General features: G+C 49.8%; 1 protein-coding gene across 5 annotated transcripts in view; it reads left to right on the top strand.

The window, feature by feature from the left end:
- The window catches only part of SEMA4A (semaphorin 4A), an 87,870-nt gene extending 63,395 nt beyond the window's left edge, over positions 1 to 24,475 (top strand). For all 5 annotated transcript variants that reach the window (XM_077325146.1, XM_077325166.1, XM_077325177.1 and 2 more), the window contains 11 exons: positions 838 to 936; positions 3,731 to 3,842; positions 6,051 to 6,167; positions 6,426 to 6,562; positions 8,093 to 8,262; positions 9,378 to 9,528; positions 14,564 to 14,753; positions 18,624 to 18,739; positions 19,086 to 19,246; positions 21,403 to 21,521; positions 23,626 to 24,475. In XM_077325146.1, the coding sequence (XP_077181261.1) occupies positions 838 to 936; positions 3,731 to 3,842; positions 6,051 to 6,167; positions 6,426 to 6,562; positions 8,093 to 8,262; positions 9,378 to 9,528; positions 14,564 to 14,753; positions 18,624 to 18,739; positions 19,086 to 19,246; positions 21,403 to 21,521; positions 23,626 to 24,323 (2,070 nt within the window). In that variant the 3' untranslated portion in view covers positions 24,324 to 24,475. The remainder of the gene's footprint in view (positions 1 to 837; positions 937 to 3,730; positions 3,843 to 6,050; positions 6,168 to 6,425; positions 6,563 to 8,092; positions 8,263 to 9,377; positions 9,529 to 14,563; positions 14,754 to 18,623; positions 18,740 to 19,085; positions 19,247 to 21,402; positions 21,522 to 23,625) is intronic.
- Positions 24,476 to 27,730: the final 3,255 nt, after the last annotated feature.

Below are 27,730 nucleotides of genomic sequence, written 5' to 3'. Positions count from 1 at the left end.
CCAACGCTATGATTTTAGGATTCATTTTTTTCTGAAAGATATTAAATCAATTTTATATAATGTTTACAAAGGCTTAGGTACTCGTGTTGTTGGATTCAGTTTTTGACTCCTTGACATACCTGGGTTACCTTGAAGGGATTTGGATTTAGGCTACATCAACCCTTCCGCCTGATACTGTTTCCCCAATAGAAATAATTTTTCTTTGATTCTCTTTTTAAACCTGGTGGAACAAAATGACGCCAGGTTCAGAAAGCTGTATTTTCCCCTCTTCTGATGCAGCCAGTGGCAGGTCTAGGGGGGGAATCTCTGTCTGGTAAATAGTGCAGGAGGGAAAGATTAAACTTCCTCTCCCGCCTACACTCTGGCTACATCTTTCTTCCTCTTCTGGAGGATGCTTTTTAAAGCCTCAGAGGATCAGAGCTCTCCCTCATAACCTGTTGTTAAGCTGGCAGAATTTTAACTTTCTGGGACCGGAGAGAAGAAACAGAACACTGAAGAATGCCAACCCTAACAATTAACCCCTTTCATCTTCTCCGAGGGACTCAGAGACTGTAGTTTCCTTTGGAACTGAACCAGGAAATTGGTACTGCCTGCAGTAGATGGGTCGGCTGGAAAGTACAAACTTACTGTACGGTGTAAAGATGCCCTAAAGGTCTCTATTCCAGATGGTTTAATCCTTTTCAAATTTTACAGACCTTGCATGGTGAAGGATTAAACTGGGGAGGGGGGAACTTTCTGCATTAATGTGGTGTAGATATACTGTTAAACAACACAGAACCCTTTTCTGGAATCCAAATTGGGGAGGAAATTGAAGTCTGGTTTTATCCTCTTCCACAGACGGATTGTTTCAACTTTATTCGTGTCCTGGTACAACTGAACAGCACGCACCTCTACACCTGCGGGACTTATGCTTTCAGCCCCACCTGTGCCTACATTGTAAGTGCCTGGGGAGAGATGAGTGAGGCTTTTATGGGTCAAATGACTACAGATGCAGTGCTTAATCCATTTAGCTGTTATATATTTGAATAAAAAGCATTCCCAGTTTGTTGTCTCACAGGAGAGAACGCCACTTCTGAGAAGGTGCTTGCTGTAATTTATGCGATACCGCATTTGATGTGGTCGACCACGAATTATTGCCCCACCGCCTCGCTGACACTGGGATTGGAGGGATGGCCCTCAGTTGGCTAACCTCCTTTCTTGAAAACAGGTCACAGAGGGTTGCTGCGGGGGATGAACTATCTGACTCCTTTGCACTGCTGTGCAGGGTGCCACAGGGTGCGATACACTCCCCTACCTTGTTCAACATCTATATGCGCCCTCTTGCCCAGTTGGTCCAGAAGCATGGGTTAGGGTGTCATCAATATGCAGATGACACCCAGCTCTGTCTCTTGATGGCTGGCTGGCCGGATCTCCCCCCAGAAAAATTCGCCAGCTGTTTGGAAGCAGTGGCTGGATGGATCAGGAAGAGTCGCCTGAAACTCAACCCCTCCAAAACGGAGGTCCTCTGGCTGGGTCGAAGAGAGCAGGATCAGTAAGCACATCCCCCCTGCCTGGACGTGGTACAATTGGCATCTGTGCCCCAAGCCAGGAATTTGGGAGTGATTTTGGATGCCTCACTTTCTATGGAGGGCCAGATCACGAAGGTAGGCCAGATGGCATTTTTCCATCTGCGCCAAGCATGGCTACTAGCGCCCTACCTGTCCTCGGAGCACCTGGCCACTATGATCCATGCAATGGGCACTTCTAGGCTAGACTAACTCGGTTAGTGGCTAATTATTCCGCCATTGTACTATTGTAATCTTGTAGGGTTTTAGAGAGATTCTATGGAGAAATCGTTTTATACTATTGATAATGTTTTATTGTTGTGGACTGGATTTTGTATTTTATGTGTTTGTAAACCGCTGCGAGCCAATTTGCTGAGAGCGGCGGTCACACAAATCCAAATACTAAATAAGAAACAATTTTCATAGTACAATGGGACTATGACAAGATGCCATAGTCCCATTGTATACGGCACTGGTCAGACCACACCTGGAGTACTGTGTTCAGTTCTGGAGGCCTCACTTCAAGAAGGACGTAGATAAAATTGATAAAATTGGGACATGATAGCCCTCTTTAAGTATTTGAAAGGTTGCCACTTGGAAGAGGGCAGGATGCTGTTCCCGTTGGCTGCAGAGGAGAGGACACGCAGTAATGGGTTTAAACTTCAAGTACAACGATATAGGCTTGATATCAGGAAAAAGTTTTTCACAGTCAGAGTAGTTCAGCATTGGAATAGGCTGCCTAAGGAGGTGGTGAGCTCCCCATCACTGGCAGTCTTCAAGCAAAGGTTGGATACACACTTTTCTTGGATGCTTTCGGATGCTTAGGGCTAATCCTGCGTTGAGCGGGGGGTTGGACTAGATGGCCTGTATGGCCCCTTCCATGATTTTATGATTCTATGATTCCTTTCTTACCCAGGGGAGAATGCCTCTTCTTAGATGGTGTCTGCCATAATTAGTGTGTGATTGTTAAAGAAGAGGCGTTCTTCCTTCCCACCCTGAAGGGAATGCCTCTTCTGAAATAGTGCCTCCTGCAGTTTGGGTGCCATTGTCTAAGGAGAGCACCTTGTAAGAAGGATGGGATGGAAAATGAAATTCAATAAATTAAAAGACTTATTAATAATGAGGCTTGGTATTTGTATACTGTAAGAATGTTCCTATAGCTTTGCATGTATGACATCGACCCCGTAAAGTAGATCAGGACTGTAATCACATTTCACAAGCGGTGAAAGAGGAGCTTGTCTGAGACCACATGCAGTGTCATCCTAAGCAGAGTTATGCTCTTTTTAAAGTCCATATAAGTCAGCGGGCTTAGGAAGGCATCACTCTGTTTAGGACTGCATTGCTGGTGAAGAAGGGGTGAAATTCAAATCCTGGACTTTCCTGTGTCATAGTGCCTCTGTGAAGTCTTAACTGTTGTCCCTTCCCGCAAAAGAATCTTGAGGTTTGGTGTTAAGGTTGGGTGTTCGGTAGAAATCTTTGCTGTGATGCACAATATCGATTTAAACCTACCGTGTAGATCAGGGGTAGTCAAACTGCGGCCCTCCAGATGTCCATGGACTACAATTCCCAGGAGCCCCTGCCAGCGTTTGCTGGCAGGGGCTTATGGGAACTGTAGTGCATGGGCATCTGGAAGGCCGCAGTTTGACTACCCCTGGTGTAGATGTAACTACAATTAGGAACACATAAATGAATGGTGTCAATAATAGGCCAAGAGGTACTGAATTGTGTCAAGGACTTGGGACACTCCAGAGTTTGGAAGCACTTAAGAACCACTCTGGTGGTGTGGTTAACATCTTGGACTTGGAACTGAGAGTCCCAGGTTCAAATCCTCAGTCTGCTGTGGAAACTTGCTCAGTGACTGTGGGCCAGTCACTGTCTCTTTGCCCCCTCTACTTCACAGCTGGAGGTTGAGAGGATAAAGTGGAGGAAGGAAGAACGAGGTTGTAAGCCAGGGGTAGTCAAACTGCGGCCCTCCAGATGTCCGTGGACTACAATTCCCGGCTCATGGGAATTGTAGTCCACGGACATCTGGAGGTCCAGAGTTTGACTACCCCTGTTGTAAGCTGTTTTAGCTTCCCGTTAGGGAGAAAAGCAGAGTATCACTCTCAAAGTAGCTGGTGGTTTGCAGGATAAGTCCCTCTATATGTTCTTCTTTCTTTCCGTGTCTTTCTTTCTTATTTCTAAAGGAACTGGATGATTTTAGCCTGGCTACTGATGAAAACAATCAGTCCCTCTTCCAGAAGGGGAAGGGCCTGTGCCCCTACGATCCTAACTATGACAATACAGCCATTGTTGTTGGTGAGTGGTGTCCCCCCTGTCCCTCCCTCACCCCAATTAATTTGGAAAGCAGCTTTAGTCTTCCTTGTGTGTCAGGGCAGCACAGATGCAAAAGGCTTGTAGCAGTCTTTCTCTTTTTTTACCATCGAGAAACCCCTGGAACATCCTTCAGGCTTCGAGTAACCCCAGAAGTGGCTCGATTGTGCAGAATATGGTTGGGAAGCAGAGCTGTGGACACGCCCACCTGGGCCTCCTCCCCTTCCCACTCCCTCCAGGCCACTCATTGGCCATTTATGGGTGGCACGACCATATATGGCCATTTGTTGTTGTTAGTTGCGAAGTCGTGTCAGACCCATTGCGACCCCATGGACAATGATCCTCCAGGCCTCCCTGTCCTTATATGGCCATATTACCTGATAAATGTTTAATAGATTTTTAAAATATTTAAAAAAATTAAGAAGAAGAAAAAGAGTTACTGCTTTTCTCTTCCAGAAGGAGTCTCAAAGCGGTTTACATTCGCCTTCTCTTTCCTCTCCCCACAACAGACACCCTGTGAGGGAGGTGAGGCTGGGAGAGCCCTGATATTACTGCTCAGTCAGAACAGCTTTATCAAGGCTGTGACTAGCTTAAGGTCACCCAGTTGGCTGCATGTGGGGGAGAAGCAGGGAATCAAACCCGGCTCATCTGCGCTCCTAACCACTACACCAAGCTGGCTGTTCCACCCATTACCTCCTACCCATTCGGGAAACCTTTTCAGGGCTGGCAAGAAACACCAGGGTTTTACGAAATTTTGGTGGAGAAAGCCAGGCTTAGAGTGATACAGAATGAAATACCCAGGAAATACCTGTAACTCCCTGTTTGTTACTTCCAGGATCACTGATCAATCTCCATATCCATTTGGAGTAGATTGGAAAGTAAAAACGGATCCAGAGGCATCATGCAAAGTATAGAAAATGATGAAAACATAAAAATACCATAAAAATCATTTTTAAAAGTAGCAAGCCCGGCGTTGAAAATGCAGCCAAAACATTTAAAAAGTATAAAATAGTTATTTTGAGTTTCCTAAAAAAATAGTTTAAAAAAATCAAACCCTCCTTAAAAGCCTGGGTAGAAAGAAATATTTTGGCTTGGCACCTAATGAAAGTGAGCACCAACCGAACCTTCAAGGGGGAGGGCAATGCACAGGGGGAGGCCACCACTGAAAAGGCCCTGTCTCTGTTTGCCACTGGCTTGCTCTCTGCCAGCTAGAGCCTGCGGTGCTACTCAGCTAAGGTGACCAGATTGTCCCACTTTTGGAGGGACATCAGGGGGTACCTGGCAAATTGTACTTATGTTGAAATTAAAAAATATATATTACAATACTATTTTTGCGTTCTATGCGATCTATGAAACTTTTTGTTGCTCCATATAGACCAAATTTTTAATCAAGACACCCCCCCCCCCCGGTCAATGGTGTCCCGCTTTACCAATGTTAAAATCTGGTCACCTTATACTCAGCTCCTCTTCCTCCTGGCTGGAAAAGGTCCTCTCGCAGAGTGGCCCAGCAACCATTTCCAGGCCAGCTAAAGGGCTGGGCATGTTGCTGAAGGTCCGACTCTGCCTCTTGTGTGCACCTATTCCCCCATAGCCTGTTTTCTCCTAACCGCAAAGCGCAGAAGGTGCTGCCACTTCTTGCCAAAGAGACGGCAGCCAAAAACCCACAAAAATCCGTAATTGCCTTGCGGTCCTTCATTAATTGTCCTGAGCACCTTGGGGGAAAGGCTGGATGAAACCGTACTAAATAAAATTAAACAAAAAAGCTCGATTCTGTTGCTGCGGGGCGAGGAATGGCAGGAAGATGCTGGAACGTGTGTTTGTGGCGTGTGAGCTGCGACTTGGGGCTACAGATGCACTTCCCGCTCTGGGATTAATTTCCAGATTGCCTAGCTGTGGAGCTGAAGCCCAGAAGGACAGCAGCTTTAAGAACTTGCACTAGCAATGTTGACGTTAACATTTTGGAGAGGCACAGAGAGGGACTGATGCCAAAGGTAGGGATTATCTCTGGGAATTAGGAACCGCTGGAGTTTATGAATTAACTACCTTTGTAAGATCTTTCCTCTGATTTGACGTGAGTCCCCGCTCTGGGTGTGGCATCCTGATTGGTCGGAGGAAAGACCAGCCTTGGTGGCTTGGTAAGGAAGGACAATGGGAACACGCAGAATTACCTTCTGTTTTCCCTCCACTCCACAGACGGCGAACTTTACACAGCTACTATGAACAACTTCCAAGGCAACGAGCCCATCATCACTCGCACCCTGGGCAGCCGCGTCGTTCTGAAGTCCGATTTCTTCTTTACCTGGCTGAATGGTAAGGGCACAAAGGGAACTGGGGCATGATGGGAAAGGGGAAGCCCCTCAGTCGCCCAAGCCTAGCATCCAGCAGCGTTTCACCGGCTGGCGTGGTCACCTAGGCAACCAGTATGTCGGTACCCAGATAAGAGAGGTTGCCAAGGCAACCAACGGTTCCCCTGAGGATCTACAGGCAAGTGGGTCGTGACCCCTGGGGCAAAGGGCATCCTTCACACCTTCTGTTTATCATGTGTGTCTCTCTCTCTCTCTCTCCTAGCTGACGCAGCTTTCGTGGCCTCTTTCAACATCCCAAGCCCCCCGGACGCTGACAAGGTCTACTTCTTCTTTTCGGAAACGGGCGAGTATGACTTCTTCGACAAAATGAAGGTGTCCAGAGTGGCTCGCGTGTGCAAGGTGAGATGCGCCAGGCAGGGATCACCACCCGAAGGAAGGGGCATTTGTGCTGCCTCTTTTGTTCTGGGTTTGGGTGTCCTTCCAAGAGGGGAAGGTCTTAGTTATCACTGGGCAGGGGTGTCCCATGATGTAGCCCTTGGTTGCCACTGACATCTGAACAGTGGAAGGGGGAGCAACAGAGATACATCTACAGTGTTTCCATCCACCATAATTTCCAGGCGTTTCCCAGCTTCCCATCACATCCTGACCAATGCTGGTGTGTTTGACAGATCCTTGTAGCTGCATCCCTCCCTCTCTCGCACACAAACACACACAGATATAAAGATGCTTTAATCCTCACCTTGAGTTTGGCCCCGAGTATACAAGGTTTTTAATAATGGGTAGGCGGAGGCAGGCTGGCCTCTGATTGCTCCTCCTTCCTTCCAGAAAGGAGGAGGAGATGTGTGGCATGAAACCCTTTTTCTTTTTCTCAACTGAGGCAAAGAAGGAACAGTGGAGCGGCTTGTGGGGTGTGGAGAGGATCTGGTGGATGAAGGAGCAGACTCAGAGCCTTATACCATCCTTCTTTCTTTCTTTCTTTCTTTCTTTCTTTCTTTCTTTCTTTCTTTCTCTCTCTCTCTCTCTCTCTCTCTCTCTCTCTCTCTCTCTCTCTCTCTCTCTCTCTCTCTCTCTTTCTCTCCTTCCTTCCTTCCTTCCTTCCTTCCTTCCATTCATTCATTCATTCATTCATTCATTCATTCATTCATTCATTCATTCATACCACCCTCCCATACAGTTTTGGAACTTTTCAGATTAGGGGGGAAAGGTGGAGGAAAGGGAGAGGAAGTTCTATTAAAATTATGAAGGGAGCAGAATTTGATAATTTTTTAAAATCCTTCCTTCCTTCTTATAATCTTGGGTCAACCCAGTGGGGTAGACTCAGGAAAGACACAGGAAGAACTTTAAAAAAACCAACTGTGTCTGTGACTTGGGGAACTCACTGCCACAAGATGGGGTGATGGTGTAATTGTATTCATTTCATTTGTATACAGCTCTTCCCTAAGGCTCAGGGCGGTTTATTTATATAGGAGCAAGAACAGTACATCAAACTTAATGACTGTATCGAATGAATGGCAACAGTAATAATAATAGCAGTAAACAGAGAAGATAACATTCTAACAGAGTAACAATCTAACAGACCCATGGCTGGTCAGTTCAGGCATCTGGAGTCAAGGGAGGGAGGTTCGGGGGCCCAGTAGCTGTTGTCTAGCTTTGGTCGACCTCAACCAAATGCCTGGCAGAGGAGCTCCCTTTTGCAGGCCCTGCGGAATTGTGTTAGTTCCATTTAATGGCCTTAACAAAATAAGACTCAAATGCAAGGAAAGTCGATGAAGATGTGGGAGCGAGACCTTTTCTAGCCTTCCCTTTTAACGGGGGGAGGGCCAAGGCTGATAGAGGGATTGTGCACGTGCAGCAGGAGTTTGGCTGCTGAGCCTTCCCTCCAGCAGCAGGGTGCTTTATAACACATCCTTGCTTGGTTGCCCTCTCCAGAACGACGTTGGAGGAGATAAAGTGCTTCAGAAGAAATGGACCACCTTCCTGAAAGCTCAGCTCTCCTGCTCCCACAAGGGCGAGTTCCCATACAACGTCATCCAGCACATTGTTGCCGTCCCGCAGCAGGGAGGCAGTACCGTTTTCTATGGCATCTTTGCTTCTCAGTGGTGAGTCGGGGGGACCTGCTGGGATGCGGGGCTGGGCTTGGGCGGGCAAGGCTACCGACAGCTGCCAGACGGCCCCAGGCAGATTCCCTTTCGCTTCCCAGATCTGACCCAAACATCCCCTAAAAGCAAATTATACACAACGAGATCATTGGTAACATCTTATGTTTTTTTGTTCCATTCCCCAAACATTTTTGGATGTGTGTCCTTGCTCTCTGGTGATGGATGCGCAGCAACTCACAGGGAGGCCCTTCTTGACTGTGGCACCAGAATAATGGAACACCCTTCTCAAGGGCGTCAGTTTGCCCCTTTTTGCCAGAGGATGAATTCTTCTTTGTTTTGTCTGGAGTTCCTTCTACAATCTCTCCTTCCTTCCTTGTGTTTTGATTTGCTGCCCTCTGTTTTATCTCTATACTTTTGTTTTATGAGTTGTTTAGCGGTTAGTTGCCTCCACGGCCCTGACTGGAGGTGGGATAAAGATGTTGTAAATAATCATAGAATCATGGAAGGTACCCCAGGATCATCTAGTCCAACTCCCTGCACAATGAAGGAACTCAACCGACCTGCCTACCTACAGTGACCCCAAATTCATGCCCCAGTGTTTCCCCCACACACACCAAAAATCTTGAGAATACAGCCTGGCCTGGAGGGAATTCACCTACCATCCCACAGAGGCAATTAGCAGTTCCCTGGGTATGCAAGGAAAGGCCACAAGATCCAAACACTGGCACATCCCTTCCTGCCCACCCACTCATAATCTACCTAAGTTCATAATAACAGAACTATTTCTGTCTCATGCTCCTTTTGGAGCGCTCAGGGCAATGCATGTGGTCCCCAACCCTGTCTTCCCAACAGCCCTGTGAGGTGGGCCACTTTCTTTTTCTTTTCCCCGTAATGAATAACCACTGAGCTTATTGCTGGCCTCCAAAGGGATCTTGTCCACTTCCTGGGGCAACCACTTTCCTTGAAAGATAGTTCCACTCTTACATGCCGGGTATGTGGGCTTCCTGAGGCTTTGCTCCCGGGATCTATTTTGATGGTCTGGCTTGAAGTCTCTGGGCACATGCAGAGTTCTTTTCAGATCTGGCAATGCAGGTGCCCTGTACATGTGTTTGCAGGCGGAGGGGAAACCAGCGGAGCTCAGCGGTCTGCGTGTTTGACTTCGAGGCCATCAAGCAAGCCTTTGAAGGGAAATTCAAGGAGTTCAACAAGGATTGTTCACAGTGGATGACATATAATGGGCCAGCTATCGATCCCCGCCCTGGCAGCGTGAGTATTGTTTGAGTTCTTCCCCAGGAAAAAGGGCTCGAGTTGTTTGGGTGCATTCCTAACCAGCTGAGGTTTCATTTGAAACAACAGTGCAGTCATGAGGACTAGTAATCTTCTTTTCAGAGTTAGAGGTGAAGTCCCCAGGAAGATTATGTGGCCCCTGGTACTCTTCCCTTTTTCCCAGAAAGTCAAGACGTCTTCTGCCACACACTTGAGGATTGTTGCTGGGGTAGAAGAAGGGGGCAGTGGGTGCTTATCCTCATCAGGAGCACCAATCTGCCCCACTACGCATCATCATCATTTTGTATAAAACAGGATTAAAAGAATGGGTCCTTCCGCATCCTTGTGAAATCCTTGACCCCCTTGGGGGGCCGATCATCGCCCCCCTGATTTACATCTCCTAGGTATACGACGGAATCAGCAAGTTGAGGAGTAGGGTCTAGAAAGAGGAGTTACGGCCACCATCTATGTGGATTTTTTACTTGTTTTGTATTGAATTGTAGTTGTCAGCAAGCTGTTAGAGTTTGCCGTCTTAGGGAATTTTAGTGTTTTATTATTATACTAGCTTCAAAGCCGTGCGTAAGAATGGGCCTTGAAAGGGCCCCCCTCCCTTGGCCAGGCAGCTTAAGGTGGCTTTGGGCTGCAACTTGCAGCCAAATCAGGTGGGGCGGGTGAGGGCTGGGACAGAGATCCTTAGCAGACAGTCAGCAGGCCGGGAGGTCCTTGTCAGCAGGCCCAGCCAAGAGGCCCTCGTTAAGAGGTCCTCCACCAGATCCTTTGCCCAGGGCCCTCTCCCCTTACCTGAACCAATCATAGAATCATAGAGTTGGAAGGGGCCATGCAGGCCATCTAGTCCAACCCCCTGCTCAGTGCAGGATCAGCCCTAAGCACCCTAAAGCATCCAAGAAAAGTGTGTATCCAACCTTTGCTTGAAGACCACCTCCTTAGGCAGCCTATTCCACTGCTGAACTACTCTGACTGTGAAATTTTTTCCCTGATATCTGGCCTATATCGTTGTACTTGTAGTTTAAACCCATTACTGGGTTACAAAGCTGGCTGCACCCTGATTGGCCCTATTCTAACTTGGACAGCCGGGCACGTCCCCCCCCCCCCCCCCAGGCTGTTTCATAAATATATAGAGGAGCAACAGTGGATAAGGATTTTGTGAACCGCCATGAGCCAGCAGGCCTGGAAATGGCGGCATAAAAATGCAATAATAAATAATTAAATTAAATTAAAAAAATAAATAAGGCCCCCTGTCAGGTTCTCTCTCCCCCCCATCTAGCAGGGTCCCAGTAACCTTCTACTACAGGAATGCAATCAGAGCTTTATTGGAAACTTGCTGAAAAGCCCGGTGCATGTGCAGGGCGAGGCAGGGCGGCGCAGCAAGCGCGCAGTGACGTTTTGTCCATCTACCTCTGCCTGGGGGACGGGTGGACGGCACCTCCACCACCGGGTCACTGGCAGAAGTTAGGCCTCCCCGGTGCAGCCTGTGCAGTGGCGCCTCAGCCTCCTCTCCGCAGTCTCCTGCATGGGGTGCTTGGTGGCAGCAGGGCGGTGTGTTGAGGGGCTGCACCCTGATCGGGCCAGATTTGAGTCCGGACATGCTCCACTCCCCGGGGAGTTTCACAAATATTATCGATCACCATGGATAAAGTTGTAGAATGGATAACAGGGATTAGTAGGGACTGGAAATTGACAAAGATAGTCTCTTATAAACAAACGGGTGATTAAATACAATCCAAGCCCCTCCCAATACAGAGCGCAAGATGGTAGGGACACACCACAATATAGGCGGTGCTCAGGCATGTCTAAAGTGGTTCCCACAAACTAGATACACCTCCTGTTCACATGGGTCAGTCCCAGTGTAAGGAGCTCTGTCTAAATTGGAGCTAGGCTGTTGAGATAGGCTATGATTTCCCTAAACAGATTTCGCGATGGAAAAGAACCGTCAGCTCAGCAACATCAGAGATCTATCCCTTAACCATTTCTCCAGACCCAAGGGTGCTTGTACTAAAGCTGCTTTTCTCCAGGATTACACAAGTTTCGCCATTTGCCAAGACCCAATTAAGATGACCACTAACTTTGCTACTACGATAACTAAAGAACGATTAAGCTAATACATCCGCCGAGAAATAGCCAAGCCTTTAAAGCCTTTGAAAGAAAGACAAATGACTTAACCTATTAGAGAAGAAACGCCATAGAACAGGCTTTCTCAGCCAGGGTTTTGTGAAACCTTGGGGTTTCTTGACAGCCCCAGAAGAGCTTCCTGAATGGGTCAAAGTTAATTTTTGTATATTGTTTGTAATTTGTGAAACATTTATCAGGTCTGGGAGTTCGATCCCAGCAGCCGGCTCAAGGTTGACTCAGCCTTCCATCCTTCCAAGGTTGGTAAAATGAGTACCCAGCTTGCTGGGGGTAAATGGTAATGACTGGGGAAAGCACTGGCAAACCACCCCGTATTGAGTCTGCCATGAAAACGCTAGAGGGCGTCACCCCAAGGGTCAGACATGACTCAGTGCTTGCACAGGGGATACCTTTACCTTTATATGGTCATGTCGACTCACCCGTCCTCTGCTAAAATGGCCAAGGATGAGCTTGGAGATGGCGGAGAGAGTCACCTGGTGGGCGTGTGCACAGCTATACTTCCCAACCATATTCTTCCAACTCCCATAGCCACGGCACTTTCATGGCAGGCCGTACACCACTCTCTTGAGATCACAGAAGAGAAGGAGATATCACCAGGCTAGATGCCCAGTCAAAGCGGGTAGGTGAGATCACTGGCCATCGGAATAGAGCCCAGATCACTGGCCCAGGAACAAAGCATACAACTAAAAAGAGACTTCCCAGACTGGGCAAGGCATGCTGGGAGACAAGCCATGTCAGCAGAATGGCTCTTGCTGATACAGTCTTCAGCAAGGCATTATGGGCTAAACCAGTGGTCCCCAACCTTTATTAGGCTGGGGACCGGCAGGGCATCGGGCCGCACCCGCGGGGACCGCGCCCGCGCGGGCCACGCCCACGCTTCGGGCCGCGCCCGCGGGCCGCACCCGTGCATCGAGCCGCGCCCGCAAGCCGAGCCCGCTGGTCGGGCCGCGCCCGGAAGCCACACCCGCAGATCGGGCCGCGCCCGCGAGCCACGCCCGCAGATCGGGCCGCGCCCGGAAGCCACGCCCGCGGATCGGGCCGCGCCGCGAGCCACGCCCGCGGATCGGGCCGCACGGGCGCGGCCTGCACGGGCGCAGCCCGGCCCTGATTCCCTCTCCCCGCCTTCCCGCAGTAAGTAGCTTCCCGGGCCGCAAGCTTGCGGCCGGGGAAGTTTTTTACTGCGGTGGGGGGGCGGGGAGAGGGAGCTGCGGCCCGGCGCCATGGCCTTCGCGGCCCGGCGCCGGGCCGCGGCCCGCAGGTTGGGGACCACTGGGCTAAACCACAGCCATTACCCTCAACCAAGGTCTACAGAAGCCCCAGGGCCTCCATGAATACAAACCCCAAACCTAAATCATGGCGCGAGCAAACCTCCTCGTAACACCTCCCCCTAAGTGGCTGCCCTCTAAACACCCATAGTGTCCTGAATGGATTTTTTAAAGATCACTGTTACCTTTCTTCTTTACCTACTGTGACTGTGATGCATAAAAGGATTGAGGGGCATCTTAAGGAAGTTAATACTAGAGGAAAAAGCTTCCTTAAGGCAGGTAAAAAGTTTCCAAATCTTCAAAGTGGAGATAGGCCGAGACTGGAGGGATTTGGTCTCCACCCATTTATAGTGGCTCCTATTTTCTTTCTGAGCTCACGTCAAGGCACTGATATTAGAAGCTTGATACGAGTTGGGATGCCTGAAGGTATACCTGAAGGACCACCTACCCCCACACAAACCTACCTCACTGCTAAGGGCATTTTCCAAGGCCTTCAGATGTTTCTGCCTTCTGATATTTGGTGGGCAGCGATCTGAGGAAAGGCCTTTTCGAACACTATGGAATTCTCTTGCCAAGGACGTACGTCTATCCCCTACTGTTGCTGTCTTCTCCAAGCCCTATGTTTTAATGACTGTTCTTTGTTCTTTCTGTGTGTATTTTAGTTTTGGTTTCAACTGGTCTTTATGACAGGCTTTTGTCAGTCTCCTTGGTGGCCCTAATGGTGGCACATGCATTTTGTAAATAAATAAAAATGGCTGTTCTCATTCAGGTCATATGTTTCAACTAACAGTTCATCAATCAGCCTTTCTCAACTTTTTTTAACATTGAGAACCCCCTGAAACATCCTTCAGGCTTCAAGAAACCCCAGAAGTTGCACAATCGTGCAAAATATGGTTGGGCAGCAGAGCTGTGGACACGCCCACCCGGGGCGCCTCCCCTTCCCACCCCCTGCTGGACCATCATGGGCCATTTTGGGAGGGGGGGTCGATGGGTCGACATGACCATATATAATCATATCACCTGATAAATATTTAACAATTTTTAAAAAATATATATTCAAAAATTAATTAACTCACCCATTTGGGAAAGCCTTCCAGGGTCATCAAGAAATCACGGAATTTCACGAAACCTCGGTTGAGAAAGTGTGGCATAAATGATAAAAGATATACAGATGCTTGGGCCTGAGAAGGACTCTAGAACAGGGGTAGTCAACTTGTGGTCCTCCAGATGTCCATGGACTACAATTCCCATGAGCCCCTGCCAGCATTTGCTGGCAGGGGCTCATGGGAATTATAGTCCATGGACATCTGGAGGACCACAGGTTGACTACCCCTGCTCTAGAAGGTACTGTTCTTGTTGAGGAAATTCCATCGTCATTCCATTCAAGTTTTTGAAACCCCAGCTCAGTCTGATTCAACCCTACCCAAGCAAGGATGGCCGACCACAATAATTCCACAGTCAACAAAATATTCCTGCAGGTTTCCCTGCCATAAGATTGGGGTTCCCTTCACCCAGGAGTCGGACAGCTTTTTGACGTGCAGACACAACACAACGCCTTTGTCTTTACGATCCTGGCCGCATCCTGGGCATCTTTTACAGCACGATGTCTCTCCTTCCTGCAGTGTTCGGTTGGCCCATCCGCAGACAGAGCCCTGACGTTCATCAAGGAACACTTCCTGATGGACGAGAAGATCTTGCCCAACCAAAGGCAACCTCTCCTGGTGAAGCAGAATGCCCAGTACACTCGAATTGCTGTCCACCAGACCCCAAGCATTGTGGGGGATCGGTACACCGTGATGTTCTTGGGGACAGGTATGACTTTTTATGGGCATTATAGAACTCCATGTTTAATATTTCAATATTGGTCTTAGAGGGCAGGTATTCCCTTGGACTGCAAGACGAACAAACCGGTCAGTCCTAGAGGAGATCAGCCCTGCCTGCTCCTTAGAAGGCCAGATCCTGAGGATGAAGCTCAAATACTTTGGCCACCTCATGATAAGGAAGGACTCCCTGGAGAAGAGCCTAATTCTGGGAGCGATCGAGGGCAAAAGAAGAAGAGGACGACAGAGAATGAGGTGGCTGGATGGAGGCACTGAAGCAGTGGGTGCAAACTTAAATGGACTCCGGGGAATGGTAGAGGATAGGACGTCCTGGAGGATCATTGTCCATGGGGTCGCGATGGGTCGGACACAACTTCACAACTACAACAACATTCCCAGATCCATCCTTCTGCAGATGGTGCCTTCCACGGACATCAGGAGCCTTCCGCTGACACAAGATGTCGTTTCAAGGAAGGCTTCTGGTGCCTGTGTGGGGCACGCTCATTGGCAGAATGCAGTTAGTTACTCCTATCTTACACTGAAACAGCAAGAATGAGGGCTGTAGCATTTGAGATGAGCACAGGTGGTTTTCAATTGCCTTTCGTAGTAATGCCAACCTCCTGACGAGATCTGGGGATCTCCTGGAATTACAGCTCATCCCCAGGCAACAATTTCTCTGGAGAAGGTGGGTGCTTGAAAAGTGGGCAGTATGGCATTATAGCCCATTGAAGTCTCTCCCCTCCCCAACCCCACCCTCTTCATACCCCATCCCCAAAGTCTCCAGGTTTTACCCAACCTGGAGCTGGCAACCCAAGCTTTCCTCCATGTAGTAATACCAGTCTTGCTGTCCAAGTGAATCATAGAATCATAGAATCATAGAGTTGGAAGGGTCCATACAGGCCATCTAGTCCAACCCCCTGCTCAACGCAGGATTAGCCCTAAGCATCCTAAAGCATCCAAGAAAAGTGTGTATCCAACCTTTGCTTGAAGACTGCCAGTGAGGGGGAGCTCACCACCTCCTTAGGCAGCCTATTCCACTGCTGAACGACTCTGACTGAGAAAAACTTTTTCCTGATATCTAGCCTATATCGTTGTACTTGAAGTTTAAACCCATTACTGCGTGTCCTTTCCTCTGCAGCCAGCAGAAACAGCATCCTGCCCTCCTCCAAGTGACAACCTTTCAAATACTTAAAGAGGGCTATCATGTCCCCTCTCAACCTCCTTTTCTCCAGGCTGAACATTCCCAAGTCCCTCAACCTATCTTCATAGGGCTTGGTCCCTTGGCCCCAGATCATCTTCGTCGCTCTCCTCTGTACCCTTTCAATTTTATCGATGTCCTTCTTGAAGTGAGGCCTCCAGAACTGCACACAGTACTCCAGGTGTGGTCTGACCAGTGCCGTATACAATGGGACTATGACATCTTGTGATTTTGATGTGATGCCTCTGTTGATACAGCCCAAAATGGCATTTGCCTTTTTTACCGCTGCATCACACTGCCTGCTCATGTTTAGTTTACAATCCACAAGTACCCCAAGGTCTCGTTCACACACAGTGCTACCTAGAAGCGTATCCCCCATCCAGTAGGCATGCTTTTCATTTTTCTGACCCAGATGCAGAACTTTACACTTATCTTTATTAAATTGCATCTTGTTCTCATTTGCCCATTTTTCCATTGTGTTCAGATCTCGTTGAACTCTGTCTCTATCTTCCGGAGTATTTGCCAGTCCTCCCAATTTGGTGTCATCTGCAAACTTGATGAGTAGTCCCTCCACCCCCTCATCTAGATCATTAATAAATATGTTAAAAAGTACCGGGCCGAGCACCGAACCCTGAGGTACCCCGCTACTCACCTCTCTCCAGTCTGATGAAACACCATTGACAACAACTTTTTGAGTGCGGTTCTCTAACCAATTCCCTATCCACCTAACGATCTGAAAATCCAGATTGCAGTCCTTCAACTTATCCATCAGAACATCATGGGGAACCTTGTCAAAAGCTTTACTAAAATCCAAGTAAATGACATCAACCAAATTTCCCCGATCCAGCAAACCTGTTACTTGGTCAAAAAAGGAAACTAGGTTGGTCTGGCAGGACCTGTTGGAGACAAATCCATGCTGACTTCCTTGGATCACCAAATTGTCCTCCAGATGTTTGCAGATCGCTCCCTTTAATATCTGCTCCATTATCTTCCCCACAACAGAGGTCAGACTCACTGGTCTGTAGTTTCCCGGGTCATCCTTCCTCCCTTTTTTGAAGATCGGAATAACGTTTGCTCTTTTCCAGTCCTCCGGGACATCTCCAGTCCTTAAAGAGGTTCCGAAGATGATGGACAAGGGCTGTGCAAGTTCTCTGGAAAGTTCTTTGAGTACTCTCGGGTGCATTTCATCTGGACCAGGGGATTTGAACTCATCCAGTGCAGCTAAATGCCTCTCGACCACCTCTCTATCCATGTTAACCTGCCACCCAGACACTATCCTTTGGCTACAGCCATCTCTAGATGTGCCTAAACACTTAGACCTGTGGGAAAAAACAGATGTAAAATAGGCACTAAGCCTTTCTGCTTTCTCTGCATCTTTCGTTAGAGTTTGTCCATCCGCACCCAACAGCGGGCCTATTGCCTCCTTTACTTTACGTTTGCTCCTCACGAAACTGAAAAATCTTTTCTTGTTACAATGGGCTTCCCTGGCCAATCTTAGCTCACTCTCAGCTTTGGCAAGTGCTACCTGTGGCCAAATCTCCCTTAGCTTCCAAGCTCCAACGAGCTTTGGCTAAAGGTGGGCTATGCAGGCTGTCACATTCCTGCCAGTGAAAGTCAGTCTGGTGTATGCCAGGCTCTGCTTGCTGCAGACTTTGAACTCCACCACCCCCCACCACCCCCCACCCCCAGGCAGGGAGAGCGGGTGGTTTTCCAAAGGAGTGGAAAGCCATGAAGCTGCTTCTAGGTCCAGGCCACGCTTCCCAAGACACCATCATGCAGAATTCCTTTTCCCTTCCAGCCAGGCTCTGATCCTGGGAGCCTGGTGGAGAGAAAAGTGTTGGGGTGGGGCAGCTGCCAGGGCTTCTGCCCCCATGTGTCCCCCTCCCCCGGCCACCTGTCCACCTTTCCCTGCAAGCCCCCCACTGCCCATGTTTCCCACAAGGGATGGTGCGCAGCGCTATCAGGGAGGGACACGTGGGAACCTGTGAACACGGGTGGTGGAAAGGTGCATGTGGGGGCAATAATGCATAGTCAGGTGGGGGCCCACAACCAGGTGAGAGGAAAAGGAGGCATGAGGTGGTGGTGGTGGCAGGCAGAAGGACCCAGCATTGTGTTAGGAAAGGCTCTGTGTGTCTGAAGTGTGGGAAGTGGGGAGGATTCAGTTGTCCTTCCTTTCCTGAGCTACTTGTTGAATGATTGTTGCTCAGTGGCAGAGCAGCTGCTTGGCAGGCAAAAGTTCCAGGGTTCCATCCCTTGATGGAGTGATTCAGCTTGGTGGTGTTGTTCAGAAGTGGCGGCCTCTAATCTGTGAGCTGGGATTGATTCCCCACTCTTTCTCCACATGCAGCCAGCTGGGTGACCTTGGGCCAGTCACAGTTCTCTTGTAGTCGTTCTCACAGAGCAGTTCTGCTAGAGCTCTCGGCCTCACCTACCTCACAGGGTGTCTCTTGTGGGGAGAGGAAGGGATTATAAACCGCTTAAAGACTCCTTTGAATAGTGAAAAGCAGGATATAAAACCATCTCTTCTTCACGACAGCTTCATGGGTGCACATTCATACCCAAACCTTGGTTTTGTACAGGATCGTGGCAAACCTGGTTGAAATGTTTTTAACTTGTGTTTAAAAGTTTGATGTAATTCGTCTCCCTCTATTTTGTTTCCCACAGATGATGGCTTCCTTCACAAAGTCGTGGTCGCTGCCAGGGGAGCTCACATCATCGAAGCGATCCAGGTGTTCAAGGACCCAGAACCTGTCCGGAACATGCTGCTCTCCTCTGAGAAGGCAGGTTACGTTTCTTTCTATCAGACACGGTTCCCTGAAGCCTGTGGGCATGCGTGGATTTCAGCAGCAAGGAGGTGGGTGGCCATTGGGGAATGGCCGCCCAGATGGGGTGAAGAACGGCCTTCCTTATGCCCAGACAGAACCAGCTGCAAACAGCAAGGGTAGTCAACCTGTGGTCCTCCAGATGTCCATGGACTACAATTCCCATGAGCCCCTGCCAGGAAACGCTGGCAGGGGCTCATGGGAATTGTAGTCCATGGACATCTGGAGGACCACAGGTTGACTCCCCCTGCATTAGAGGATCCAAAGAATAATAATTTCCTTTTTTTGCCCCTTCTGATCACAGGGCATCCTGTATGTGGGCTATTCTAAAGGTGTCCTGCAAGTACCTCTGGCCAACTGCAGCATGTATAGGAGCTGCGCGGAGTGTGTGCTGGCGCGAGACCCCTACTGCGCCTGGGACCGCCGTCACCACAAATGTTCCAGATTCCAGGATAAGGAGGACCTGTGAGTATTGGCAGGACTGAGTCGACACTTGCAGCGCAATGTGGAGGCAGAGGTGGAACAGGAGGGACCCCTTCAGACCGCAGTTCAGAAATCACAATGCCCTCCCCCCCCCATTATAAAAAAACAAACCTGAAAGCAGAAAGCTAGCATATCAGGGAGGGAACTGGGATAGAACCCTGCTCCCTGCTGTACTAGATGTTTTCATTTTGTTTCATGGGGCGTATGAATTATATCCTCTCCCCCAACCCCCTGAAGACTGCAGTGGTACAGTCCATCTGCTGCCTCGTGTGGGGGTGGAAGTGCCATCAAGTCGCAGCTGACCTATGGCCGCCCTGCCGAGTTTTCAAGGCAAGAGTTGGACAGAGGTGGTTTGCTGTTTCTTTTGGTAGAGTTTAAATATGCAAAGAGCCGGAGCACGGGCTCCTTAAAGAATAAGGAGCCGTCTAGGAGGGCAATATACATATCTAACATTAATAATAATAATAATAACTGGCTTTGTTGAGAATTGAAACAACTTTGTAAAGAAAGGGAGGTGAGAGAGATCTTAGCAGTCTGACTAACTGTTCTTCATCTGAAGGCAGGAAGGAAGTGTGCTCAAAGGGCAGGAAGTCTCCAATAGAGCCAATCAGGACACAGGAGGACATTATGAGAGACACACCAAGAAGTTTCTGACCTAAATATGCTATATATCTCTGATGCCCCCTGTAGGATATTCTTCACATGTGCTGTTGAGTCATGCACACTACCAATCTTGCATTTTCCAACAATTTCCGGCCTCTGTGCAGTGACCCTGCGCTTCCTTGTTGGCCTCCCATCCAAGCACAGATCCTGCTTAGCTTCCAAGGTCCAGGACAGGGCGCTTCGTCCAGGGAGATGACACCAGGCATGGAAATATAGCATCCCTGTTTCAGTTTTCCACTCTGGTCATTGTGGGAACCCCCAAAGGGAATATGTTTAGAAGGAGACGAGACCACTTCATAGAGTGCGGGTCTTTCAAGGGATGTTAGTCACAATGGTAGCGTCACCTGCAGAACCAGCCCCAAGTAGCACCTAACAGATTTACTGTAGCCCTCGCTTCTCCTCTGTTGGCAGAGATACACACAAACAGAGGAAAACAAGTTTTTAAGCAGTGGGTTTAACAGGAGGCCTGCTGAGCCCAAAAGTATTAGGGAGGGGCTGTTGCTCAGTGGTTAGAGGGTGTGGTTTGTATAGAAAAGGCCTCTGCTTCACTGCCTCGCAGGTCTTGAGAAAGACGATTCTTTAACAGAGAGGTCAGCGCTTGCAGTTGGGCAAAACGGATAAACGGTCTGACTCACGATAAATCAGCATTGTGCATCCATAAATGGGATTAGAATAGTGTCTGATTCACAACATTAGTCATGTGGCGACAATAGCTGTCTTTTTGGCTGTGCCGTGCTAATATTAGGGCAAAAGAAAGCCATTAGGCTTGATAGCTTGGATGGAACAGCCATAGAAACACAGAGCTGGAGGGGACCCTCCAGGATCATCTAGCCTGACCCCCTGCACAATGCAGGAAGTGCCCTCTGACCCCTGCTCTATGCCCGGAGGAAGGTAAAAAACCCTCCAGGATCCTCTGGCTTAAGGAGAATGCCTTCCCAATCCCGAAGTGGCAGTCGGGATGGCCATATGTTTATTTATTTCATTTATTTATTACATTTATATACTGCCCTCCCCAGAGGCAGTCTTCTACTTCCTGCACTTATGCTGCCTTATACTGAATCAGAAACTCCGTCCATCAAGCTGAGCCGTGTCTGTTGAGACTGGCAGCAGCTCTCCGCAGGGGTGACCAAACTGTGGCTTTCCAGGTGTCCATGGACTATAATTCCCATGAGCTCCCACCAGCATGGTGCTGGCAGGGGCTCAGGGGGACATGGACATCTGGAGAGCCACAGTTTGGCCACCCTTAATGCATACCTCTTTGATAGCACCCTTCCGAAACAAAATGAAACTAAACTTGCTGGGAATTGAACACGGGGTCCTTGTGGATACAAAATAGCTGCTCTGCCACTGAGCCAGGAAACCTTGGATAAGGCCGCGTTTTGTGAGCTTTCCTGGAGGGGCCTGCTGTTGGAAACAGAATGCAATACATCTGCTGTGATCCCGCAAGTCCATCCTTATGTCCTCTCCACTTCCAGGAGCAACTGGCTGCAGGACGTCGAGTACGGGAATCCCAGCCTTGGATGCCAAGACAAAAGCAAACGCTTCAGAACTTTGCTGAGGTCTTCGAACGACGTCAGCGACGGAGCTGTAAAAAGTTCAGTACAAGCCTTTCAGGGTTTCGTTGGTTGCAAGGAGGGTCCTCTCCCATTTCAGAGTGGTTGGGCTGGTGATCTGCTTTGCTTACGACAGTGCTTTCCCCCTTTCTCCTCCTCTCACCATCCCCCCTCCCAATTTAAAATAAGTTGTTCACTTGGTGAATCCATGCTTAGAATCATAGAATCATAGAGTTGGAAGGGGCCATACAGGCCATCTAGTCCAACCCCCTGCTCAATGCAGGATTGCTTGAGATTTCTTGGAAAGCGGATTTAGCAAAATGGCGAGAGGGCCTACAAAACTCGGTGGACCCAACAAAGGGGGGAAACTAAATGTGAAACTGCCTTTCAGAACCTCCTGGTCATTCCTTCAGGCTTCCTGAGAACTTGTAACATCTCCTTTGAGCAAGGACAGGATATAATTTTTTTATTTATTTATGTAATATATTCCTAGTCGAGCTTTCTCACAGAGATTCGAGTGACCTTGCGCCAGTCACAATTCTCATAGAACTTTTCTTGCAGAACAGTTTGGTTAGAGCAGGGGTAGTCAAACTGCGGCCCTCCAGATGTCCATGGACTACAATTCTCATGGGAATTGTAGTCCAGTGGTACCCAACCTTTTTGAGGCTGGAGACCAGCAGGCCAACTGCCCGCCCGCGCATGCCGCGCATGCGTGGCCACGCCTGCGCATCGCATATGCACGGCCGCGCACATGCGCCATACGCAGCCAAAATTGCGCATGCGCTGCAGTTTTGCGCATGCACGGCACTTTCGCGCATGCACGATTTTGGCCGCGCATGGCACATGTGAGCATGCGCGATGCGTGGACGCAGCCCTGATTCCCTCTCCCCCCCGTCCCGCAGTAAGAAGCTTCCCGGGCCGCAAGCTTGTGGCCTGGGAAGTTTTTTACTGCGGGGGGGGGCGGGGAGAGGGAGCCGCGACCCGGTGCCATGACCTTCGCGGCCTGGCACCGGGCCGCGGGTTGGGGACCACTGTTGTAGTCCATGGACATCTGGAGGGCTGCAGTTTGATTACCCCGGGGTTACCCCTGCCTCACAGGGGAGAGGAAGGTTTGTTTAAGACGCTTTGACACTCCTTCAGGTAGTGAAAAGTACAGTATAAAAAACCAACTCTTCTTCCTGCTGGACTTTGGAAACTCTGACAAAATTGATTATTTAAGAGGAAACAGAACTTCCACGGGGGAGTAGTCCCATGTTGTATATCTACCCGCCATTGGTGGGTCTTTTGCCTGTTTTGTTTTGTTTTTCATTCATAGGTCCTTGCTCTTGGTATTGGAACACAGCAATGATCTATCAGCGGCTGGTTGTTTTTTTAAAAAGCCACCAAAAAGGCAGTGACCAGAAATGGTATTGCCTGCCAGGGTTGCATGTATATGCAGAACATATTCCCCCTTCTCACCAGACGTAGATGGTTTTTCAAGAACGGTAGTAGCATAGGAGATTTGAACAGACTTTCAGTGGAACCAGGGCCGACCTGGAAGGCAGAGGACACACCTGACAGTGTTGTGTGGAAGCCTCCAAAAGAACTACAGCAGTTTGGATGGAAATGCTGAACAAGAGCTCTTTGTGGCAGCTCTCAGGCCCAGCTCCCACTACAGAAGGAGAGCCAGTTTGGTGTAGTGATTAGGAGTGCGGACTTCTAATCTGGCAAACCGGCTTTGATCCCACACTCCCAACATGCAGCCAGCTGGGTGACCTTGGGCTATTCTGACCGAGCAGTAATCTCAGGGCTCTCTCAGCCTCACCCACCTCACAGGGTGTCTGTTGTGGGGAGAGGAAAGGGAAGGCGACTGTAAGCCACTTTGAGACTCCTTCGGGTAGAGAAAAGCGGCCTCTAAGAACCAACTCTTCCTCTTCAGTAATCTCAGGGCTCTCTCAGTCTCACCTCCCTCGAAGGGTGTCTGTGGTGGGGAGAGGAAAGGGAAGGTGATTGTAAGCCGTTTTGAGACTCCTTTGGGTAGAGAAAAGCGGCATATAAGAACCAATTCTTCTTCATTAGAAATGCCATAATCCAGGGAGAGATTTGATTGAAACATTGGCACATTTCTCCTTCTGTGAAATTACAACTCTCCGTGTTGCATTTCAGTTTTGACATCTGAATTGAACTCCATGGTACGGCTGACCTGTCCTCACGCTTCGGCCCTGGCCAACTACACATGGAACTATCCGACGGAGCAGAAGGCGGAAGGGCTGGTTGTGGAAGACGACAGAGCCCTGGTCGTCATTGTCCAGAAGGCCTCCCTGGGCACCTACGAATGCTTGTCCAACGAGAACGGATACCAGCAGGTGGTGGCCAGCTACCGGGTCCTTACCCCAAAGTACCCCGACATCCTGGGCAGCAGCGGAAAAGACGGCATTGCCGAGGAGGGCCTGCCCCACCAGGCCATGCCCGCAGGCAAGCGGCGTTCCTACTGGGCCCAGTTTGTGACCGTGACGGTGCTTCTGTCCATGACCTTAGCGATCGCGGTGGCTTTTGCTTTCTTCACGTACCACGACCGGCTGAAGACCAAGAACAAAGTCCAGGGGTCCAGCGGCCCCGAAGGCAGCAGAGCCTCCGGGCCGCAGAAAGGCCTCTTGAGCAGCAACCAAAGCACCCCGCAAAGCAACGAATACCAGATGCAGGGCCCTCAGCCGGAAGCGGCCACCGGCAGCTCCAAGCCCTGCTGCGTGCAGCCAGAGGGGGCTTTTCAAGCGATCGACGTCGACAACAACCGCTTGAACTCTGCCCTGGTCAACGGGGATGACTCCAAGAGGGCCGTGGCCGTGGGCGGGAGCGTGGCTTGATCCGGCTGTGGCCTCCTTGCTGGCTGTTGCTGGGAGCGACCCTTGAAGGTAACATCTTGGGCTCACAGGCAACCCGGAAAAGAATTCTTGGTCTAGCCGCTTCTATGGCGGCACTCGAGAAATACCATCAGAAAACAAGGATTTACCTCTGAGTTCAGTTTCTCTGGTCTTGTCTGTATGATGCCACGTGGACCCAGAAAGCTGGTGCCAGGGGACCGGCAGAACCCCTTAACTCTCATGGGTCTTTGGAGTCCTGCCCCCCTCCCCGCAGCCACACTTCCCAGCCTTTTCACCATGATGACGTCTCCACGCAGTCCCTCGTAGCCAAATGAACAGATCTCCACGTGGCACGTGAACGGAGATCAGGGACAGACTGACCCTCATCTCCTCCTCTTAATCTCCTCCATCGGGTTTGGAGAGGTTTGGGAATCGGAGGTCAGGGCCGGGCTGTTTTGTCAGCTCTGTGGTTTTGCGACAAGGGAGGCTGCTGGAAAAACACGGAAGGGGGAAGTCCAAAGCAACGGGTTTAAAGGAGGAGGTTGAAACAGCGAGAGACAAGGGCAGCCTTCGGTGCGGGGGGGGGGTGTCCGAGGCAGTTGTGTCCTGAGGCAAATTCGGGGCACTGTTGAGGGTAGCAGAGTGGGAAAGCTGACTGACCTTTGAGCCAGGGAGGGCATGCCCTGCTTCAAGGGCACGCCATGGATGACAGAGTGGTTCCTGGTTTAGAGGGGGGTGCTGTGGATGCTGGGCCCAGGTGGTTGGAGCTGGGCAGATATGCACTTGGACCCTGTTTTTTTGTGGCATTGGAGTATTGTGAAAGGGCAGGGCTCCAGACAGCAGGGTCTGTGCTTGCTAGTTCTGTTGTTAAGGAAAAGGGGGGGAGGGAAGATGGAGACATATCCACAAGCCCCTGTGTGGATGTGGCTCCCCCCTTTAAAAACACCCTGAAGGTCTGTTTGTCCTAAAGACTGTTTTACAACAAGACTTGTATGCATTTTATGCAAAAAAAAGCAAAACTTCTGCAATCCAAATTCAGCACCAAGGGAAAAAAAATGCAGATTCTTCTACAGTAGCATTTCCCCCCTTTTATTTTTGCACAGATCGTTCTGACATTTTTACTATTTTTGCTTAAATTATTGTGCTTTTGCTACTCTCAGCGGGAAAAGGAGCTAAGCAGGGTCAGGGAAGCTCTCCGTGCCCCCAGGCCACTGGGCAGCTCGTTCGGCCCCCTTCCTTTTTGGCTTCTGAGACCTGACGTCCCTTTGCCGCCTTCAGGGCTAGAAAGAGTTGTATTTTGAACAAAAGTTCAGACGGTCAGGAAGGGAGTGCTGTAACCTGCACATCTTTCCCCCCCTGCATCATATTCGAAAAGGAGTCAGTGCTGCCTCTCTCTGGAGGCATGTTTATGAGCAACGTTCAGTATTCTCTTTCCCGTGCAGAGATGGGGGCAGCGCTCAGATGGGGCTTGGATCGAAGCTGCAGTAAACCCATCTCTGCCGATCACAACGCTCCGCTTGCTCGCCCCGCCACCTTCCACGGGGCCAGAGAAGTGCGTGGGAAGGAATGTGCACAACCCTGAAGGGTGAAGGACATCCTGAGAGCTTGATAACAGCTGAGACGGCAGCCTTATCTTTTTACCCAGCATGCCCTTCTCTCGGCTTGTCTGCACTTTCTGTACAAACACCGAACCTGCCTGGGAGGGGGCCGCCCCTTCTCATCTCGCTCCAAGTTGGGAAGAAAGCAGAGAGTGGGGATCGTTTCTCCCCTCCCGCCCCGCTTCTCCCACTGGCAGGCTGCATTTCTTCCAGGCGGGAAAATTATCCCGCGCCCACGTAGCAGTGCTGACCTCTAGCGAGCAAAACGGCAAACCACAATTTTCAGAAACTCCCTTAGGAGCTCCGGATTGTTCCTCTTGGCCCTTCCCCTGCCCCTTCCCCAATTTGGGGAACGTGACTGTTGGAATGAAACCACAAGTTTGTCTTCTTGGAGCTTCCTCTGGCCCCGGAAGCCGCTTGAGAGGGGTGACCTCAAGACAGTATTTATTCTTAAAGTTGCTTATTTTTTTAACGGGTTCTAAGGACATGTTGGTTTGGATGCAAGACGCTGACAGCCCAGAGAGGCATCAAGCGCGCAAATGCTCGGGACTCGGCAACCCGGGCAGGGCTCAGTGGCAATGCTGGAGCCCTTTCCATGAGCCACTGAGTGGGGGTGGGGTGGGGGCAGTGCACGTTTGCGTCTGGGTGTCGGTTTGATTGACAGGGCTAGCCTCAGGGACTGGCTTCTTTGGGCCCAGAGGCTGCCACACAGCAGGGGAAGGGGGTGTCCGCTGGAGAGCATCTTCCCAAGGAAGGAGTCGCAGCAGCCAGTTCCGGGTCCCGGACTAGCGTAACCCCACTGAAATTTGTCATGTTTCTATGTTAAGCTTCGTCAAGACCACTTTGCACCCCGAACTTTGTGCGGCAGCAAACCAAGGGGGGGGGGGACAGCCCCAACCCCGGGTCTAAGGAAGCCGCGGCCAGCTGTGTCTGTTGCGGTCCGGTGTGGCTTTGTGCGCATGCGTGTTCGTTCGTACGAGAGAAATGTTCTAAAACTGTGATTTAAGATTGCCGTTTCTTCCAACGTGTGTGTGTGTGGGGGGGGGGGGGGGACCAGCCATCCTAGTTGGGTTTTCGTTTGTCTCGACAGATTCTTGTCACTGGGATTCAGTGCGTTGCCCGAAAAATAAATGGAAAATGCAAATCCCGGGGAAATGGTTTAATTGGAACCCAGCAGCAGCGACATCAGGATTCGAATTAGGTCCGTAGCTTTGGGTGGGAAGGAGGGATGGGAGTGACCTTGCTCCTGTGGGGACAGTGAGATTCCAGTCTAGTTGCACCTTCGAGACCCAACAAGATTTTTGGAGGATGAGCTTTTAAGAGCCAAAGCTCCCATTGGGCAGAAATCCTGAAAATCTTGTTTGTCTCCAAGGCACCCCGAGGGCTGGAATCTGGCTGCTTCTGCTGCAGACCAACCGAGCCATCCTCTGAAACTTGTGCCCTTGGGAAGTCTTCTGTACTTTACCTTTGACCCAGATGTTCTCCCATGCTATTGGTATTGGACACACACATACACACACCCCTCTTACCCAGACGGTCATTCAACTGAAATGGGCACAGGTGTTTGTGTGATCCAGTTCGAACTATAGCATATGTCACATGCTTACCAAACGGCCATTTTTCTTCCATGGATAAAAATTTTTAGGCCTCCCCCTCTCAGCAAAGGAAATTTGGGATGTGGGGCATCATGGGAATTCTGTCTGCAGTCAAGCTGATTTGAAAGAAAAGGGTTGTCCCAAACAGAACACAAGGAAGTGGCAAATTACGCAAGAGAGGTTTTATTTCCTATGGTTTATCCACAAAAGAAATCTG

The sequence above is a fragment of the Paroedura picta genome, chromosome 1 (genome assembly GCF_049243985.1).
Source record: "Paroedura picta isolate Pp20150507F chromosome 1, Ppicta_v3.0, whole genome shotgun sequence".
Lineage (NCBI taxonomy): Eukaryota > Metazoa > Chordata > Lepidosauria > Squamata > Gekkonidae > Paroedura > Paroedura picta.
The sequence above is the reverse complement of the archived record's forward strand: the minus strand, read 5'-3'. Positions and strand labels throughout refer to the sequence as shown.